The sequence below is a fragment of the Mya arenaria genome, chromosome 4, assembly GCF_026914265.1.
Source record: "Mya arenaria isolate MELC-2E11 chromosome 4, ASM2691426v1".
In the NCBI taxonomy this organism is placed as follows: Eukaryota; Metazoa; Mollusca; class Bivalvia; order Myida; family Myidae; genus Mya; species Mya arenaria.
This window is the reverse complement of record NC_069125.1, coordinates 60,043,235-60,066,123: the sequence shown is the minus strand read 5'-3', so window position 1 is coordinate 60,066,123 and position 22,889 is coordinate 60,043,235. Positions and strand designations below refer to the sequence as shown.

Here is a 22,889-nt window from a genome sequence, read left to right as displayed (position 1 = left end):
TTTCTCGCCTATTTATATACTTGTTGAAGTGAATGAATAAGGTAAACACATTTATTTCGTGTTTTTATCATAGATAACGTTACAGTACCCCAACTTTGTGACTTGGATAATATACAATAGACGGCATTTCGTCTTCTTGCATGACAAACGATATAATATTCCATTCTAAACTGAACTTGATTTTATTTCAGACGATATGCTTACAATTATAACATATTTTCTGATTTATTCTCTGGCGTGAAATGTATATACAGTACAGTATGTATGTACAGTACCCAGGTATTCACGGGTAATTGTCAATCGGGTACCATATATTTGCTGGTCCCAAGTCTCTGCCCGTCCATGCCCTACAGTAGTCATGCCATTTGACAAACTATAAGTTTAAACATTTATCATGTCGAATAAATGAGGGTCCAGTACAGTAGAATGTAACCGAAGTGAATTTTCTTTCCGGCATTTAGCAAACATTACGAAGCTCGAAATCAACGGCAACCGGCATATTCGGAGTACACATTTTGCCAACAAATTCATAAAGATTGTAAAGTAGATCATGGGTATTTTAGAAAAGATTTCGGAGATCGAAGCCGAGGTAATATGATTGGATTGAGAAGTTGTTAAAATCAGCGACCATTTGTTTGTTATAAGTACCATTATTTCCGTATGCCTTAAAGTGTGTATTTCGGATGGAAGCAGTTCGGATATGTTCGAGAAGTGCTATTTACTAAATCCCGGGACGTACACCATACTGTACACATCTTTTTATAAGATGTGTGTTGTTTTAATTTTTCTAATCTGAATTGTTTCATGATGAAACATATTTTTTTTTAAGGAGCTTGTTTGTAAACATTCCATAAGGCAGGGGTATCCACTGGCCTTCAAATATTTTTGGCCATCTTAAAAAATTTTTTGCCGAAGATGTGGATGAGGGTCTGGGATGGGGGTATTACCCCTGTCGGCCTTTTTTTCCGTTCGGCTAAATTGATATACACTATTTTAAGCATATCTAACGCACTCAATGTCTGCTAAAACATCATCTGCAACAATGTCACATTGCGACACACACATAAAGTCTGATATTTTCCTAACTTTCGCATCATTCTTTGGTAATTCTACTTTATGTTTCCTACCAATGATTTGCATCAATGTTGTAATATTTTCTCAGTTTAATATATCCTGATGGATTGACGGTCTAAACACTAAAAAAATACTTTTTGGTAATCTTAAGGATTTTTTTTTAATAATTTCAAGTTGCGAATTGCGTTAATTTACTAATTAAATTAAGTGAATTAGTTGTGATTAACATATTATTAAAGGAATAAATAACATCAAAGGCGCAATTTCATTTATTCATAATAAACTGTAAACAACCATCAGCATGTGTCTGTGTTTCAATCAGCTGTCAAATATTTGATTACAGCCCATGTCTATTGACTTACGAGTAGGACACCTTTTAATATTGAACACCGATTAATTACAATCAATATTATAACAGTTTGGCGAATTATTTTTTGCTAAGTTACGTATTCTCTCATTCCAAAAAAACATGGATAAATAAGAATATACATATGCAAATTGCCGATGTCATCAATCGAGAATATTAAATCCCGCCTATTCGCAAAGTGACAGGCGATGTTGTATGCAGTCAACAATGGCTGGTGTATAGAAAAATCCCACTACCTGCTATTTTTATCAAGGTCAATGGTCGCCACATGAAAATAAAATTAGGGTTGTTACGAGTACTCAAAGCAAAATATTCGACACAAAGACTCGCCAGTGTTGAGATCGCTTGATCGTGATTCAAGTGCAAAATTTAAAAAAAAGAATATAGCAGCTAATATTTTGGCTGTTTAAAAAAAATATATAATGCAATGTTTATCCGAAATGTCCAAAATATGTTACATTGACGCAACCAAAAGTTAATTCATACAGTGCTAGCATTCAATTCAGTGTGCGGTGTTCGAATGAAGAATGCTTCTTGTCAAGGTTTTAAGGGAATATGATGTTTAAAAAATAATACAAATATAGAAATAAGAAATAAAAAGTCAAAGAGCATAAAAGAAATTATAAAGAGAAGATCTACAATAATAAAATAAAATGCGAAACTTATTTACAGCTATCATTTATTTTCGTCTGCAATTCAAAGTCAACATGGAATCCCCGTCAACAAAAACATCAAATCCAGGGCTATATAGTAATGACCCAGCTACCTATTCTTCTAAAATCTGGAAACATTTCTGGCTTGATGTAAAGGCTGACAAAAAAGTGAAAACTGAACAAAAATGAAGCTTTTGTTATACTTTCATTATTCATTTACTTTCAAATTATGTATTGCTTTATAACCAAGTGAATCATGAATCGATTCGTGGATCACAGGTCAAAGATCGCGATTCTAAACGGATCGCCTTTTGTCCGGCGATACACAGCCCTAAATTCAATGGTGATGCTAATATTCTTTTCAGCAGTGTACAGGATGATAATGTAATTATCAGATTAACCATTTCATAGTGTATCTCGCAATTTATGATCATAGCCTCGTGTAAGATGCTTATCTATCCAGATCTGATGACTGTGAACTGTGTATTGGCTGCATGTTACTTTGACTTTTAGGCCAAATTTAGATGTTTAGTAAAGGGAAATTTCATGTAATTTTTATAAAAAAAATTGGCAGATTATTTTTTTTGCCATTTTTTTTTTATTTTTTCGCTATTTGTCAAATAAAATGGGAAACCCTGATCAGGTCAGACACATTGCTAATTTAAAAATATTTTCAATGCTCATGTGAATAAAATTCTTGTAACAATGATAAAGCATCTTCACAAGTTCTAATAAGAACTCTTTATTTGTTTTCTGATATTGAAAAATTTATCATACCAAAAGAATCAGTAGTGAGCAGTAAATTTTGACCCAATCCGAGTAAAATTGTAAAGGGTTCAGTCTGTCTGACCGATATATAATATCCAACTTTTATAAAATGTACTGGTGAACAATTTCTTATTTGAGACAGTGCACCTTCAAACAAAATTTGCTTATCAATTATGAAAATTTTATGTATTATAGATGGCTAGAACTCAGAAAAACAAAGCAACAATGGGTCATCTGGGTTTACTAAAAGCTCGATTAGCTAAACTGAAACGTGAGCTGATAGAGCCAAAAGGTGGTGGTGGAGGCACAGGGGAAGGCTTTGATGTCGCTAAAACTGGAGATGCCAGAATAGGATTTGTTGGTATGGGATTAAGATATACTACATGACAAATTGTTTTTCGCTTCTGATTTTGCCATTTACACTTAAATTGATTTTTGCATTACTTTTTTTTGTGTGAAAACACATTGAACAAATGAATTGTTAGCTTTATATTAATATTTCTAGGCTTTCCTTCTGTCGGGAAGTCAACCTTGCTGAGCAACTTGGCAGGTGTGTACTCAGAAGTTGCAGCCTATGAATTCACCACTCTTACCACAGTGCCGGGTGTGATTAGGTACAAGGGTGCTAAAATACAGGTTAGGTTACTCTGAATCTTTTATTAGAAACCGTTTCAAAATGAAATGTTGAACTTCCGAGTTCATATAAAGAATGGAAGATATTTGTGTTGTTTATTTAGTAGATCTTTTGAAATGAAAATCAATACAATGTAAATGTACATGTAAGTCTGCAACAAACTGGAAAGTAATAATTGATTTATTTATGTATAGAATAATTCATAATAACAATATAATGAACTTTTTAGCTGCTGGATTTACCAGGTATTATTGAGGGAGCCAAAGACGGAAAAGGAAGAGGAAAACAAGTCATAGCTGGTAAGATCTTAAATAGGAATTGGTATTGATAATTATAGGAATTGGTATTGATAATTATAGGAATTGGTATTGATAATTATAGGAATTGGTATTGATAATTTTTATTCCTGTTTCCGTAGAATTCTTAACCATTATTATGCTCCCCTTCGAAGAAGAGGGGTATATTGCTTTGCACAGGCATGTCAGTATGTCGGTTGGTCGGTCCGTCCGTCCGTCGGTAGTTCAAAGCTTGTCCGAGTGATAACTCAACAATTCCTGGATGTATGGTCATCAAACTTCACATGAAGGTTTGGCCTGACCAGTATATGACCCCTATTGATTTTGGGGGTCATCAGGTCAAAGGTCAAGGTCACAGTGACCTTTAATGGTAAAATAATTTTAAAGCTTCTCCGAGTGATAACTCAACAATGCCTGCACCCATGGCCCTCAAACTTGACATGGAAATTGGGCCTGACCAGTAGATGACCCCTATTGTTTTTGGGGGTCATCAGGTCAAAGGTCAAGTTCACAGTGACCTTGAATGATAAAAGGTTGTCCGAGTGATAACGTGACAATGCCTGCACCCATGGCCCTCAAACTTGACTTGGAGGTTGGGCCTGACCAGTAGCTGACCCCTATTGTTTTTGGGGCTCATCGGGTCAAAGGTCAAGTTCACAGTGACCTTGAATGGTAAAAGGTTGTCCGAGTGATAACTCAACAATGCCTGCACCCATGGCCCGCATAATTGAATTGGAGGTTGGGCCAGACCAGTAGATGACCCCTATTGTTTTTGGGGGTCATAAGGTCAAGGTCACAGTGACCTTGTATGGTAAAAGGTTGTCAGAGTGATAACTCAACAATGCCTGCACCCATGGCCCTCATGATTGAATTGGAAGTTGGGCCTGACCAGTAGAAGACCCTTATTGTTTTGGGGGGTCATCGGGCCAAAGGTCAAGGTCACAGTCACCTTGATTGGTTAGAGGTTTTCCGTGTGATAACTTGACAATGCCTGCACCCATGGCCCTCAAACTTGACTTGGAGATTGGGCCTGACCAGTACATGACCCCTTATGTTTTAGGGGGGTCATCAGGCCAAAGGTCAAGGTCACAGTGAACTTGAATGGTAAAAGGTTGTCCAAGTGATAACTTGACAATGCCTGCACCCATGGCCCTCAAACTTGACTTGGAGGTTGGGCCTGACCAGTAGATGACCCCTATTGTTTTTTGGGGTCATTGGACCAAAGGCCAAGGTCACATGTACCTTGAATGGTAAAAAGTTGTCCGAGTGATAACTCGACAATGCCTGCACCCATGGCCCTCAAACTTGACTTGGAGAATTGGCCTGACCAGGAGATAACCCCTATGGTTTTTTGGGGGCAACTGGCCAAAGGTCAAGGTCACAGTGACCTGAAATGGTAAAAGGTTGTCCGAGTGATAACTCGACAATGCCTGCACCCATGTCCCTCAAACTTGACTTGGCGGTTGGGCCTGGCCAGAAGATGGTCCCTATTGATTAAAGGGTTCATTGGGCCAAAGGTCAAGTTCACAGTGACCTGGAATAGTAAAAGGTTATCTGAGTGATAACTTAACAATGCCTGCACCCATGGCCCTCAAACTTGACTTGGAGGTTGGGCCTGGCCAGAAGATGGTCCCTATTGATTTTACGGGTCATTGGGCCAAACGTCAAGGTCACAGTGACCTTGAATGATAAAAGGTTGTCTGAGTGATAACTTGACAATGCCTGCACCCATGGCCCTCAAACTTGACATTTAGATTTCTGGTGACCAGCTGATGACTCTGGATTTTGAGTTCATAGAGTCAAACGTCATGGTCATAACACACTCTATCCTCACACTTTAATGGTCATAATCTTAAAACTGCCTTAACGGCAACAAATCAGCTGTCATTTCGGTCCATGCATATTTCATTCAATTGTCCATATAATCCTGACAACATGGCGCTCAGGGGGGGGCATAATGTTTGACAAACATCTCTTGTTATAATAGATAATGGATGTTCTTTAGTTAAATGACTCATATTATTATGTGTGCACCCGTAATGATAATTCTTTTGAACGAAACTTCAAAGTCTTGAAGGACCCAGCCTCATTTCCCAGTAACAGTCCTGCCTATAGGACTGGTTGACATGAATTGTAATATAACTTCCCCATTAAACATATAGAACTCACTGTTTGTTTTGTATTCCAGTGGCTCGGACATGTAACATCATCTTCATCGTTCTTGATGTTTTAAAGCCCCTGCAGCACAAGCGACTTATAGAGTATGAGTTGGAGGGCTTTGGTATACGACTGAACAAGGATCCACCAAACATTGGCTACAAGAGGAAAGACAAAGGAGGCCTTAACCTCACTGCTACTGTATGTCGTATATACCTTATCATCAAAATTATGTACTGGTAAATTGGTCAAAATCAGTCACAATGTTAAAGGTTCTTCCAAGAAATAAATATAATTATCCACAATTTATTTTCTAGGATGGCTTATCTGACTTAAAAAAGGAATATTTTGAAGAAAAACAGTTATATTTTCTCTCTTTGATATTGTTTTACCACTTAAATTGGCCAGTGAAGGTTATTCAGTTACATTGTTTTTACACATTTTTACTTGCAAAAAAAAAGTTAAAGAATCTTTATTTGTGATGTTTATATACTGGCTGAGATTGTATGAGCCATGACTAGCATGTTCAGTGATGGTCGTATACAGGTTGCCCAGTCCGAGTTGGACCATGACCTGGTGAAAACGATCCTTGCCGAGTACAAGATCCACAATGCAGACATCACTCTACGAGGGGACTACACTACGGAGGACCTTATCGATGTGATAGAGGGAAACCGTATCTATGTACCTGCCATATATGTTCTCAACAAGATTGACCAGATCTCTATAGAGGTTAGTGGCTAGGTGAAAATAAAACCTATATTAACACAAAAACAATAATGTAGTTGAAATTTAGACATTTTACATGTTTTATAACATTATAACATTTTTTATAACCTATTGGAACATCAGTAGATAAACTGGTCTGTGGTTGGTTTATCCACTAGAAACTGCCATGTACAACAGCTATTGTATTGTGATGTTACATGTTTGTATGTTTGCCTTTAGGAGCTTGACATTATCTACAAGATACCACACTGTGTCCCCATCTCTGCCCACCACAAGTGGAACTTTGACGACCTCCTGGAAATGATGTGGGAATACCTCAGGCTTGTGCGACTGTGAGACCTTGTTTTTTACTGAGTTATATATTTAAGAGTTAAGGTAAAAGATAGAATCATGAAAAAGTGGTTGGTAATGTCTCTATGATGGTTATGGATTCGAATCATTAAAATGTCATGAATCATCTGAAGAAAAACTCATTGAAAATGGTCACAATGTCAGCTTGGTAAAATCAAATTATATTTCCGATATATGCATTTTTTTCTTTATTGAACTGTACATCATATTTTAAACTTTACTTTAAAACCATGAAATGAAATTGTTTATTGCAGTTAAATGTCAATACTATCATGTACAATTTAATAATCCTATTTTTCAGCTATACTAAACCAAAAGGCCAGTTGCCGGATTACACTGCTCCAATTATATTGAAGGATGGCAAGAGCAGCATTGAAGATTTCTGTAATAAAGTGCACAGAACCATCCTCAAAGAATTTAAACAGTGAGTGGTTATATTGTTGTACATAAAGTACACAGTACCAGACGGAGGAGGGTAGATCTTGGACACCTTTTTTTTTTTACGTTTTTTAAGTTTTTTTACGATAACCTTTCTGATCTGTTGAGATATCCCTTAAAACATTTATGAACAGTAAACTACAGTTTTTTGTAGGTTAGAATTATACAAAATTAGGAGAAAGTAAGTAAAGGCATATTAATTTGTATGGTACTGATATTGGTATACAAATGGTGTTATATTAAAGTTTGACAAACTCTCACTCCTCAAGTTGACACAATCTTTCACTCTACATGCAGACACAAACACACTCTACAAATGGACACAAATTCTTACTCCATAAGCGGACACAAACACTCACTCTACAAATGGACACAAATTCTTACCCCATAAGCAGACACCAACACTCACTCTACAAATGGACACAAATTCTTACCCCATAAGCAGACACCAACACTCACTCTACAAATGGACACAAATTCTTACTCCATAAGTGGACACAAACACTCACTCTACAAATGGACACAAATTCTTACTCCATAAGCAGACACCAACACTCACTCTACAAATGGACACAAATTCTTACTCCATAAGCGGACACAAACACTCACTCTACAAATGGACACAAATTCTTACTCCATAAGCGGACACAAACACTACAAATGGACACAAATTCTTACTCTATAAGCCGACACAAACACTCACTCTACAAATGGACACAAATTCTTACTCCATAAGCGGACACAAACACTACAAATGGACACAAATTCTTACTCCATAAGCGGACACAAACACTCACTCTACAAATGGACACGAATTCTTTCTCCATAAGTGGACACAAACACTACAAATGGACACAAATTCTTACTCCATAAGCGGACACAAACACTACAAATGGACACAAATTCTTACTCCATAAGCGGACACAAACACTCACTCTACAAATGGAAACGAATTCTTTCTCTATGAGTGGCCACAAACACTCACTCTACAAATGGACGCAAATTCTTACTCCATAAGCGGACACAAACACTCACTCTACAAATGGACACAAATTCTTACTCCATAAGCAGACACCAACACTCACTCTACAAATGGACACATATTCCTACCCCATAAGCGGACACAAACACTCACTCTACAAATGGACACAAATTCTTACTCCATAAGCAGACACAAACACTCACTCTACAAATGGACACAAATTCTTACTCCATAAGCAGACACCAACACTCACTCTACAAATGGACGCAAATTCTTACTCCATAAGCGGACACAAACACTCACTCTACAAATGGACGCAAATTCTTACCCCATAAGCAGACACAAACACTCACTCTACAAATGGACACAAATTCTTACTCCATAAGCAGACACCAACACTCACTCTACAAATGGACGCAAATTCTTACCCCATAAGCAGACACCAACACTCACTCTACAAATGGACACAAATTCTTACTCCATAAGCAGACACCAACACTCACTCTACAAATGGACGCAAATTCTTACTCCATAAGCAGACACAAACACTCACTCTACAAATGGACACAAATTCTTACCCCATAAGCGGACACAAACACTCACTCTACAAATGGACACAAATTCTTACCCCATAAGCGGACACAAACACTCACTCTACAAATGGACGCAAATTCTTACTCCATAAGCGGACACAAACACTCACTCTACAAATGGACACAAATTCTTACTCCATAAGCGGACACAAACACTCACTCTACAAATGGACACAAATTCTTACTCCATAAGCGGACACAAACACTCACTCTACAAATGGACACAAATTCTTACCCCATAAGCGGACACAAACACTCACTCTACAAATGGACACAAATTCTTACTCCATAAGCGGACACAAACACTACAAATGGACACAAATTCTTACTCCATAAGCGGACACAAACACTCACTCTACAAATGGACACAAATTCTTACTCCATAAGCGGACACAAACACTCACTCTACAAATGGACACAAATTCTTACTCCATAAGCGGACACAAACACTCACTCTACAAATGGACACAAATTCTTACTCCATAAGCAGACACAAACACTCACTCTACAAATGGACACAAATTCTTACTCCATAAGCGGATACAAACACTCACTCTACAAATGGACACAAATTCTTACTCCATAAGCGGACACAAACACTACAAATGGACACAAATTCTTACGCCATAAGCGGACACAAACACTCACTCTACAAATGGACACAAATTCTTACCCCATAAGCGGACACAAACACTCACTCTACAAATGGACACAAATTCTTACTCCATAAGCGGACACAAACACTCACTCTACAAATGGACGCAAATTCTTACTCCATAAGCGGACACAAACACTCACTCTACAAATGGACACAAATTCTTACTCCATAAGCGGACACAAACACTCACTCTACAAATGGACACAAATTCTTACTCCATAAGCGGACACAAACACTCACTCTACAAATGGACACAAATTCTTACCCCATAAGCGGACACAAACACTCACTCTACAAATGGACACAAATTCTTACTCCATAAGCGGACACAAACACTACAAATGGACACAAATTCTTACTCCATAAGCGGACACAAACACTCACTCTACAAATGGACACAAATTCTTACTCCATAAGCGGACACAAACACTCACTCTACAAATGGACACAAATTCTTACTCCATAAGCGGACACAAACACTCACTCTACAAATGGACACAAATTCTTACTCCATAAGCGGACACAAACACTCACTCTACAAATGGACACAAATTCTTACTCCATAAGCGGATACAAACACTCTACAAATGGACACAAATTCTTACTCCATAAGCGGACACAAACACTACAAATGGACACAAATTCTTACTCCATAAGCGGACACAAACACTCACTCTACAAATGGACACAAATTCTTACTCCATAAGCAGACACAAACACTCACTCTACAAATGGACGCAAATTCTTACTCCATAAGCGGACACAAACACTCACTCTACAAATGGACACAAATTCTTACTCCATAAGCGGACACAAACACTCACTCTACAAATGGACACAAATTCTTACTCCATAAGCGGATACAAACACTCACTCTACAAATGGACACAAATTCTTACTCCATAAGCGGACACAAACACTCACTCTACAAATGGACACAAATTCTTACCCCATAAGCGGACACAAACACTCACTCTACAAATGGACACAAATTCTTACCCCATAAGCGGATACAAACACTACAAATGGACACAAATTCTTACTCCATAAGCAGACACAAACACTCACTCTACAAATGGACACAAATTCTTATTCCATAAGCGGACACAAACACTCACTCTACAAATGGACACAAATTCTTACCCCATAAGCAGACACAAACACTCACTCTACAAATGGACACAAATTCTTACCCCATAAGCGGATACAAACACTACAAATGGACACAAATTCTTACTCCATAAGCAGACACCAACACTCACTCTACAAATGGACGCAAATTCTTACTCCATAAGCGGACACAAACACTCACTCTACAAATGGACGCAAATTCTTACCCCATAAGCAGACACAAACACTCACTCTACAAATGGACGCAAATTCTTACTCCATAAGCAGACACCAACACTCACTCTACAAATGGACGCAAATTCTTACCCCATAAGCAGACACCAACACTCACTCTACAAATGGACACAAATTCTTACTCCATAAGCAGACACCAACACTCACTCTACAAATGGACGCAAATTCTTACTCCATAAGCAGACACAAACACTCACTCTACAAATGGACACAAATTCTTACCCCATAAGCGGACACAAACACTCACTCTACAAATGGACGCAAATTCTTACCCCATAAGCGGACACAAACACTCACTCTACAAATGGACGCAAATTCTTACTCCATAAGCGGACACAAACACTCACTCTACAAATGGACACAAATTCTTACTCCATAAGCGGACACAAACACTCACTCTACAAATGGACACAAATTCTTACTCCATAAGTGGACACAAACACTCACTCTACAAATGGACACAAATTCTTACTCCATAAGCGGACACAAACACTCACTCTACAAATGGACACAAATTCTTACCCCATAAGCGGACACAAACACTCACTCTACAAATGGACACAAATTCTTACTCCATAAGCGGACACAAACACTACAAATGGACACAAATTCTTACTCCATAAGCGGACACAAACACTCACTCTACAAATGGACACAAATTCTTACTCCATAAGCGGACACAAACACTCACTCTACAAATGGACACAAATTCTTACTCCATAAGCGGACACAAACACTCACTCTACAAATGGACACAAATTCTTACTCCATAAGCGGACACAAACACTCACTCTACAAATGGACACAAATTCTTACTCCATAAGCGGATACAAACACTCACTCTACAAATGGACACAAATTCTTACTCCATAAGCGGACACAAACACTACAAATGGACACAAATTCTTACTCCATAAGCGGACACAAACACTCACTCTACAAATGGACACAAATTCTTACCCCATAAGCGAACACAAACACTCACTCTACAAATGGACACAAATTCTTACTCCATAAGCGGACACAAACACTCACTCTACAAATGGACACAAATTCTTACTCCATAAGCGGACACAAACACTCACTCTACAAATGGACACAAATTCTTACCCCATAAGCGGACACAAACACTCACTCTACAAATGGACACAAATTCTTACTCCATAAGCGGACACAAACACTACAAATGGACACAAATTCTTACTCCATAAGCGGACACAAACACTCACTCTACAAATGGACACAAATTCTTACTCCATAAGCGGACACAAACAGTCACTCTACAAATGGACACAAATTCTTACTCCATAAGCGGACACAAACACTCACTCTACAAATGGACACAAATTCTTACTCCATAAGCGGACACAAACACTCACTCTACAAATGGACACAAATTCTTACTCCATAAGCGGATACAAACACTCACTCTACAAATGGACACAAATTCTTACTCCATAAGCGGACACAAACACTACAAATGGACACAAATTCTTACTCCATAAGCGGACACAAACACTCACTCTACAAATGGACACAAATTCTTACTCCATAAGCAGACACAAACACTCATTCTACAAATGGACGCAAATTCTTACTCCATAAGCGGACACAAACACTCACTCTACAAATGGACACAAATTCTTACTCCATAAGCGGACACAAACACTCACTCTACAAATGGACACAAATTCTTACTCCATAAGCGGATACAAACACTCACTCTACAAATGGACACAAATTCTTACTCCATAAGCGGACACAAACACTCACTCTACAAATGGACACAAATTCTTACCCCATAAGCGGACACAAACACTCACTCTACAAATGGACACAAATTCTTACCCCATAAGCGGACACAAACACTCACTCTACAAATGGACACAAATTCTTACTCCATAAGCGGACACAAACACTCACTCTACAAATGGACACAAATTCTTACCCCATAAGCGGACACAAACACTCACTCTACAAATGGACACAAATTCTTACTCCATAAGCGGACACAAACACTACAAATGGACACAAATTCTTACTCCATAAGCGGACACAAACACTCACTCTACAAATGGACACAAATTCTTACTCCATAAGTGGACACAAACACTCACTCTACAAATGGACACAAATTCTTACTCCATAAGCGGACACAAACACTCACTCTACAAATGGACACAAATTCTTACTCCATAAGCGGACACAAACACTCACTCTACAAATGGACACAAATTCTTACTCCATAAGCGGATACAAACACTCACTCTACAAATGGACACAAATTCTTACTCCATAAGCGGACACAAACACTACAAATGGACACAAATTCTTACTCCATAAGCGGACACAAACACTCACTCTACAAATGGACACAAATTCTTACCCCATAAGCGGACACAAACACTCACTCTACAAATGGACACAAATTCTTACTCCATAAGCGGACACAAACACTCACTCTACAAATGGACACAAATTCTTACTCCATAAGCGGACACAAACACTCACTCTACAAATGGACACAAATTCTTACCCCATAAGCGGACACAAACACTCACTCTACAAATGGACACAAATTCTTACTCCATAAGCGGACACAAACACTACAAATGGACACAAATTCTTACTCCATAAGCGGACACAAACACTCACTCTACAAATGGACACAAATTCTTACTCCATAAGCGGACACAAACAGTCACTCTACAAATGGACACAAATTCTTACTCCATAAGCGGACACAAACACTCACTCTACAAATGGACACAAATTCTTACTCCATAAGCGGACACAAACACTCACTCTACAAATGGACACAAATTCTTACTCCATAAGCGGATACAAACACTCACTCTACAAATGGACACAAATTCTTACTCCATAAGCGGACACAAACACTACAAATGGACACAAATTCTTACTCCATAAGCGGACACAAACACTCACTCTACAAATGGACACAAATTCTTACTCCATAAGCAGACACAAACACTCACTCTACAAATGGACGCAAATTCTTACTCCATAAGCGGACACAAACACTCACTCTACAAATGGACACAAATTCTTACTCCATAAGCGGACACAAACACTCACTCTACAAATGGACACAAATTCTTACTCCATAAGCGGATACAAACACTCACTCTACAAATGGACACAAATTCTTACTCCATAAGCGGACACAAACACTCACTCTACAAATGGACACAAATTCTTACCCCATAAGCAGACACAAACACTCACTCTACAAATGGACACAAATTCTTACCCCATAAGCGGATACAAACACTACAAATGGACACAAATTTTTTCTCCATAAGCAGACACAAACACTCACTCTACAAATGGACACAAATTCTTACTCCATAAGCGGACACAAACACTCACTCTACAAATGGACACAAATTCTTACCCCATAAGCAGACACAAACACTCACTCTACAAATGGACACAAATTCTTACGCCATAAGCGGATACAAACACTACAAATGGACACAAATTCTTACTCTATAAGCGGACACAAACACTCACTCTACAAAAAAAGGACACAAATTCTTACTCCATAAGCGGACACAAACACTACAAATGGACACAAATTCTTTCTCCATAAGCGGACACAAACACTCACTCTACAAATGGACACGAATTCTTTCTCCATAAGTGGACACAAACACTCACTCTACAAATGGACACAAATTCTTACTCCATAAGCGGACACAAACACTACAAATGGACACAAATTCTTACTCCATAAGCGGACACAAACACTACAAATGGACACAAATTCTTACTCCATAAGCGGACACAAACACTCACTCTACAAATGGACACGAATTCTTTCTCCATAAGTGGACACAAACACTCACTCTACAAATGGACGCAAATTCTTACTCCATAAGCGGACACAAACACTCACTCTACAAATGGACGCAAATTCTTACTCCATAAGTGGACACAAACACTCACTCTACAAATGGACACATATTCCTACCCCATAAGCGGACACAAACACTCACTCTACAAATGGACGCAAATTCTTACTCCATAAGTGGACACAAACACTCACTCTACAAATGGACACAAATTCTTACTCCATAAGCGGACACAAACACTCACTCTACAAATGGACGCAAATTCTTACTCCATAAGCGGACACCAACTCTCACCCTACAAATGGACACAAATTCTAACCCCATAAGCGGACACAAACACTCACTCTACAAATGGACACAAATTCTTACCCCATAAGCGGACACCCATAAGCGGACACAAACACTCACTCTACAAATGGACACAAATTCTTACCCCATAAGCGAACACAAACACTCACTCTACAAATGGACACAAATTCTTACCCCATAAGCGGACACAAACACTCACTCTACAAATGGACACAAATTCTTTCCCCATAAGCGGACACAAACACTCACTCTACAAATGGACACAAATTCTTACCCCATAAGCGGACACAAACACTCACTCTACAAATGGACACAAATTCTTACCCCATAAGCGGACACAAACACTCACTCTACAAATGGACACATATTCCTACCCCATAAGCGGACACAAACACTCACTCTACAAATGGACACAAATTCTTACTCCATAAGCATACACAAACACTAACTATACAAATGGACGCAAATTCTTACTCCATAGGCGGACACAAACACTCACTCTACGAATGGACACAAATTCTTACTCCATAAGCAGACACAAACACTACAAATGGACACAAATTCTTTCTCCATAAGCGGACACAAACACTCACTCTACAAATGGACACGAATTCTTTCTCCATAAATGGACACGAATTCTTTCTCCATAAGTGGACACAAACACTCACTCTACAAATGGACACAAATTCTTACTCCATAAGCGGACACAAACACTACAAATGGACACAAATTCTTACTCCATAAGCGGACACAAACACTACAAATGGACACAAATTCTTACTCCATAAGCGGACACAAACACTTACTCTACAAATGGACACGAATTCTTTCTCCATAAATGGACACGAATTCTTTCTCCATAAGTGGACACAAACACTCACTCTACAAATGGACACAAATTCTTACTCCATAAGCGGACACAAACACTACAAATGGACACAAATTCTTACTCCATAAGCGGACACAAACACTACAAATGGACACAAATTCTTACTCCATAAGCGGACACAAACACTTACTCTACAAATGGACACGAATTCTTTCTCCATAAGTGGACACAAACACTCACTCTACAAATGGACGCAAATTCTTACTCCATAAGCGGACACAAACACTCACTCTACAAATGGACACAAATTCTAACCCCATAAGCGGACACAAACACTCACTCTACAAATGGACACAAATTCTTACCCCATAAGCGGACACCCATAAGCGGACACAAACACTCACTCTACAAATGGACACAAATTCTTACCCCATAAGCGAACACAAACACTCACTCTACAAATGGACACAAATTCTTACCCCATAAGCGGACACAAACACTCACTCTACAAATGGACACAAATTCTTACCCCATAAGCGGACACAAACACTCACTCTACAAATGGACACAAATTCTTACCCCATAAGCGGACACAAACACTCACTCTACAAATGGACACAAATTCTTACCCCATAAGCGGACACAAACACTCACTCTACAAATGGACACATATTCCTACCCCATAAGCGGACACAAACACTCACTCTACAAATGGACACAAATTCTTACTCCATAAGCATACACAAACACTAACTATACAAATGGACGCAAATTCTTACTCCATAGGCGGACACAAACACTCACTCTACGAATGGACACAAATTCTTACTCCATAAGCAGACACAAACACTAACTCTACAAATGGACGCAAATTCTTACTCCATAAGCGGACGTTAACACTCACTCTACAAATGGACACAAATTCTTACCCCATAAGCAGACACAAACACTAACTCTACAAATGGACGCAAATTCTTACTCCATAAGCGGACACAAACACTCACTCTACAAATGGACGCAAATTCTTACTCCATAAGCAGACACAAACACTCACTCTACAAATGGACACAAATTCTTACCCCATAAGCGGACACAAACACTAACTCTACAAATGGACGCAAATTCTTACCCCATAAGCGGACACAAACACTCACTCTACAAATGGACGCAAATTCTTACTCCATAAGCGGACACAAACACTCACTCTACAAATGGACGCAAATTCTTACTCCATAAGTGGACACAAACACTCACTCTACAAATGGACACATATTCCTACCCCATAAGCGGACACAAACACTCACTCTACAAATGGACGCAAATTCTTACTCCATAAGTGGACACAAACACTCACTCTACAAATGGACACAAATTCTTACTCCATAAGCGGACACAAACACTCACTCTACAAATGGACACAAATTCTTACTCCATAAGCGGACACAAACACTCACTCTACAAATGGACACAAATTCTAACCCCATAAGCGGACACAAACACTCACTCTACAAATGGACACAAATTCTTACCCCATAAGCGGACACCCATAAGCGGACACAAACACTCACTCTACAAATGGACACAAATTCTTACCCCATAAGCGAACACAAACACTCACTCTACAAATGGACACAAATTCTTACCCCATAAGCGGACACAAACACTCACTCTACAAATGGACACAAATTCTTACCCCATAAGCGGACACAAACACTCACTCTACAAATGGACACAAATTCTTACCCCATAAGCGGACACAAACACTCACTCTACAAATGGACACAAATTCTTACCCCATAAGCGGACACAAACACTCACTCTACAAATGGACACATATTCCTACCCCATAAGCGGACACAAACACTCACTCTACAAATGGACACAAATTCTTACTCCATAAGCATACACAAACACTAACTATACAAATGGACGCAAATTCTTACTCCATAGGCGGACACAAACACTCACTCTACGAATGGACACAAATTCTTACTCCATAAGCAGACACAAACACTAACTCTACAAATGGACGCAAATTCTTACTCCATAAGCGGACGTTAACACTCACTCTACAAATGGACACAAATTCTTACCCCATAAGCAGACACAAACACTAACTCTACAAATGGACGCAAATTCTTACTCCATAAGCGGACACAAACACTCACTCTACAAATGGACGCAAATTCTTACTCCATAAGCAGACACAAACACTCACTCTACAAATGGACACAAATTCTTACCCCATAAGCGGACACAAACACTAACTCTACAAATGGACGCAAATTCTTACCCCATAAGCGGACACAAACACTCACTCTACAAATGGACGCAAATTCTTACTCCATAAGCAGACACAAACACTTACTCTACAAATGGACACAAATTCTTACTCCATAAGCGGACACAAACACTACAAATGGACACAAATTCTTACTCCATAAGCGGACACAAACACTAACTCTACAAATGGACGCAAATTCTTACTCCATAAGCGGACGTTAACACTCACTCTACAAATGGACGCAAATTATTACTCCATAAGCAGACACAAACACTAACTCTACAAATGGACGCAAATTCTTACTCCATAAGCGGACACAACATATCACTTCACAAGCTAACACTACTGAATCACTATAAGTGCTAGCCTAAAAACAAGACAGTTTAAGTGCCACTTTTACTAGTTTATGGCATCCCCAGTAACAATTATGTATTGCGTGTTTGCAGTGCTCTTGTGTGGGGTTCCTCTGTGAAGCATCAACCACAGAAGGTCGGCAAGGAACATTTGCTCGCAGACGAGGATGTCGTGCAGATTGTGAAAAAGTAAGAACATTCTACATGTTTATCTGAGATATAAAACTCCCCATGAATACTAGTATATTGTGTCCTTTAGATTTATGTATTTAAAGGACTAATAAACTTGTTGTAGTTTGCAAATTATTATTTCATTCATTTTATCAGTTTGCCTGTTTCCAGCAGAAGAAAGAGGTATTGTGATAGCAGAAGTGTTGTCATACAGAAACTCTAACAAGGGTCATAACTCATAAAAAATATTAACTATATTTTCATGAAACCTACTGCACATGTTGCCAAAATATACATCTTGTACACTTTTATAAACAATATACTTACCAATTCATAACCAATTGATGCATTGACCAATTAATATAGACTGTATTATATTCACTTTTTCAGAATCTGAAAACACTGGAATTCAATATGGACCTGATCTTAATCAAAGCAAGTCTGAGTTGTTCCCTTGCTTTATTCTGATAATGATTTAAAGAACTTAAATTTAAGCATTATTAGTTTAAAGATAATCATATGTTCATCTCTCATCAGTTCATGTGCATCTGTTAATTATCCGCTGAAGTGTGTCTTCCCATTAGGTGACTGGTTGGGTAAACTGAAACATTTATACCAAACAAACATAGGCTTGATTGTTTATTATATCATACATCATATTTTAATTTCGTTGGTCATACATATTTTTTTAATATCATGTAGTTGATAGTAGTTTATCTTGTTAAAAAAATCTGATCTTAATTTATGGTACATGTATATAAATACTATAAAAAACTATTTTATAGCTGCTGTTTTTGAAGAAAAAAGTTGCGATATTGCCAATGCCTTAGTGTGGTTGTCCGTGTGCAATAAAGTTAACCATGACCATAACTCTTAAAGAACATCAAATGAAATTTGGTTCACATGTTGCCAGAAACAATGTACACAAAGCCCATAACTGTGGCTAAATCATTATTAAGTTTTGCCTGTTTTTGACTGAACATCAAAAGACAAGAGTTGACATTGCATTGTGGTGCTCATATTTCCTTCTGAATTTAAGATGATTTACTTCTTTGTTGTTGCCTATTCAATATGAAACATTTTGACAAACAATTTTGTTATATTGGAATGAATATGATAAGATTAACAATTTTATGTGCTGCTAAATTTGAGATTCAGTTGTGAGTTTTTCCAACACAAATTTGAGATGTTACATATAAATAAAATGGTTAGAAACTACCTGAACCTGCTTAATGTGTTTTGTTTGTAAAAATGTAAGCCATTAAAAAGATTTAGAAAATGGATTTTGTTTTCTTATGTCCCCCTTCAAATTGTATTTGCAATAAACAAATGTTGCAGGGGTTAGCCTGGGATTTAAGATAATTCTGGTGTTTCCCAAATAATTGTTGATGTACATGAAGCTTGCCAAGGATTACAGAATATACAGTAACATTCAGAGTTGAGAAAATACTTGTATAAAGCAAATGCATGATATAAAAGAAGAAGAATCATAATGTGCTTGTTTCATTTTTACATTGAAGGGTATTTGTGATTAAAATATAAATAGACTGACATAACTTGTGAAGTTGAGTAAAGAGAAATAAAAAGTTAATAATGTTTTCTGATGTTAGTTATAATAAACATGAGAATAACAGAAACTCACTATTAGAAGCATTTATTTCATATCATCCAGTAGGGGAAAAATCCCCTTGTTTTCTGAACAGAATCCCCTGGGGAGGTCACTAGAAATATTGTATGTGTGATGAAGAGGGAATTGGCATAGCCAAGGTCAATCTTAAGGCCATAACAGTTACTTTTAGAAAGGAAACTTCACATCAGACAAAATTTAAAACATAACCCTCCCTTACACTGAAAATTCATTCATGCAATTCAGTGCAACATATGGAAACTGAGATGTCCTTCTCTACAGTAGCAAAAGGGTCTCAAATTAATGCATTTAGAAATAGATAGCTGGCAGTGCTTTTGTAAGCATGATGATTTGAAGAAGAAGGGCTATTACAGTTGCCCATGTGTTGAATCGCCCTTTCATCTTGGTTTAAGAGTTGTGTGCAAACTGCTATCCTGCCTATGTCTCAGTAACCACTTACTGATTGATTGAACAATAATCAGTGTCCTCGGGGACATAGGTCTTGATATAATTAAATTCCAAAATTAATTATTAATTAACTATTGAGGGCATCAAAGGCCTATGAACTAGGTTTAATATCTCTTCGATGATTAAAACACTAGTATGGCCTTGACAATTCTCATAATTTAATGTAGCTTTCTCATCCACCACCAGCAAGTGAGAGAGAAATAATGAATGCCTTTTGTTGTCTGTCCTTACATCCAAATATTCTTGTTTCATTGCTTGATATCTTTTAATGAAACTTTGGTCACATGTTTTACTTTCAAAACCGGCATGCAGAACTCATGCTGTAACCTTGTCAGGTTAAGGTCACATCACAAGGTCAAGGATTTTAGCTTCTAGTCTCTCTATGGAAGGATTTTAATGGAACAGCATGCAAGTTCACAACACAAGGTCAAACCTTTCGGGTTCACTCAATTTTTTGATCTCCTTCGCTCATTGGAGGCTATCAAAAAACTTTAATCTCATGTTCCACTAATGAAGGCAACATGCAGAATGTGCTACTTAAAGATCAAGGTCGAAACCATGAGTTTGAGTCTTAAATGTGAAGGAAGGTTTTTACTGAAACTTTGGTCACTTAGCCAAATGATGTCATTGATTTTTCTTTCGAAGCATGGCCCTTTAAAAAATGTCATTTAAAATCTGATACATAATGAGCCATAGCAATTGAATGTATGATAAACAAATGCAGGAACAAGAGCTGTCACAGTAAATGACAATGCACCTGAAGTGCCAAGCAGCTGAATGGATTATGCAATAACAAATATGCCTACATTCAGGAAGAGCTATCATAAACTTTAAGCATATGCATGCTCCCATGATGGTTGACACAACTTCTATATGATTTGAACACATTTCAATTAAACTCAATGTGTGACCTTAAAATTTGATATAGATTCATGTGTCTAGCATGTGACAGATCACCTTTATGTACTGAACCCATGTGTCAATTTGCTTGAAAATCTTTTCGGTGGATGACCTACCAGATGGATGATTGAAAACTGTATAAAATTTAAATATGCGACAGTTAGTTCAGAGGATGAAAGCCAAAGGTTTTGTCATTTTTTATGCATATATACATCAATTGATAATTAAAACCCTGTGGCCTTGACCTTTGAGGTAGGGACATGGATCTTGCATGCATCATTTTGAAGTACCAGACACAATTGCCAAATTTAAAATCCCTCTGCATGACAAAATTACAGTTTAGACACAACCAACTATACTCCTGTTCATATTTGCAGGATTCCATAATGATTAAACTAAGTGTGACCTTTTTAGTTTTGAGATAGGGTCATGGATGCTTCACATCGTGTTTATGTACCAGACACGTGCTAATTTATTTTAAAATCCCTGTGCATGAAAAAGTTACAGCTCAGACAAGACCAACTATACTGTAGCTGCATAAAAGCATCATTCCATCATGATAAACCTTTAAGTGTGACCTTGAACTTTGAGGTAGGGACGTGGGTCTTGCATGTGACACATAACCTTTATGTACTGAACACATATGCTGAATAATTTTAAAATCCCTCCCAGCATGACAAAGTTACAGCTCAGACATGGAATACTGGACAGTCGGATGGACAGTGCAATTTTGATATGCCTTCCTTATGGGGCTTAAATAGTTCTTTCATAAATCTATGATTCACGTTGTAAATTTGCAATATGAAAAGATGTTTTGTGTAAAATGAGGCAAACGTGTTCATTACCAATTTTAATTTGCATATTACTTACCATACACTTTGAAGAATGTGGTATTGGAAAAACAGCTTAAAAACACACAAAACTATGTATGTTCTGAACACTACCGTAATTTATCATAGATAAGGTAAAGTTGCTAATGGTGGTCACTCTACATTACATTTTTTA

At 37.8% G+C, this 22,889-nt stretch overlaps 1 protein-coding gene across 1 annotated transcript; it reads left to right on the top strand.

The window, feature by feature from the left end:
* Positions 1 to 461: 461 nt before the first annotated feature.
* LOC128229835 (GTP-binding protein 128up) lies at positions 462 to 20,172 on the top strand. The gene is made up of 10 exons (XM_052941664.1): positions 462 to 589; positions 3,058 to 3,223; positions 3,368 to 3,498; positions 3,726 to 3,795; positions 5,981 to 6,150; positions 6,496 to 6,681; positions 6,898 to 7,010; positions 7,331 to 7,453; positions 18,812 to 18,907; positions 19,280 to 20,172. The coding sequence occupies exons 1-10, from the start codon at positions 551 to 553 to the stop codon at positions 19,284 to 19,286; spliced, it is 1,101 nt and encodes a 366-aa protein (XP_052797624.1). The 5' UTR covers positions 462 to 550; the 3' UTR covers positions 19,287 to 20,172.
* The last annotated feature ends 2,717 nt before the right edge of the window (positions 20,173 to 22,889 follow it).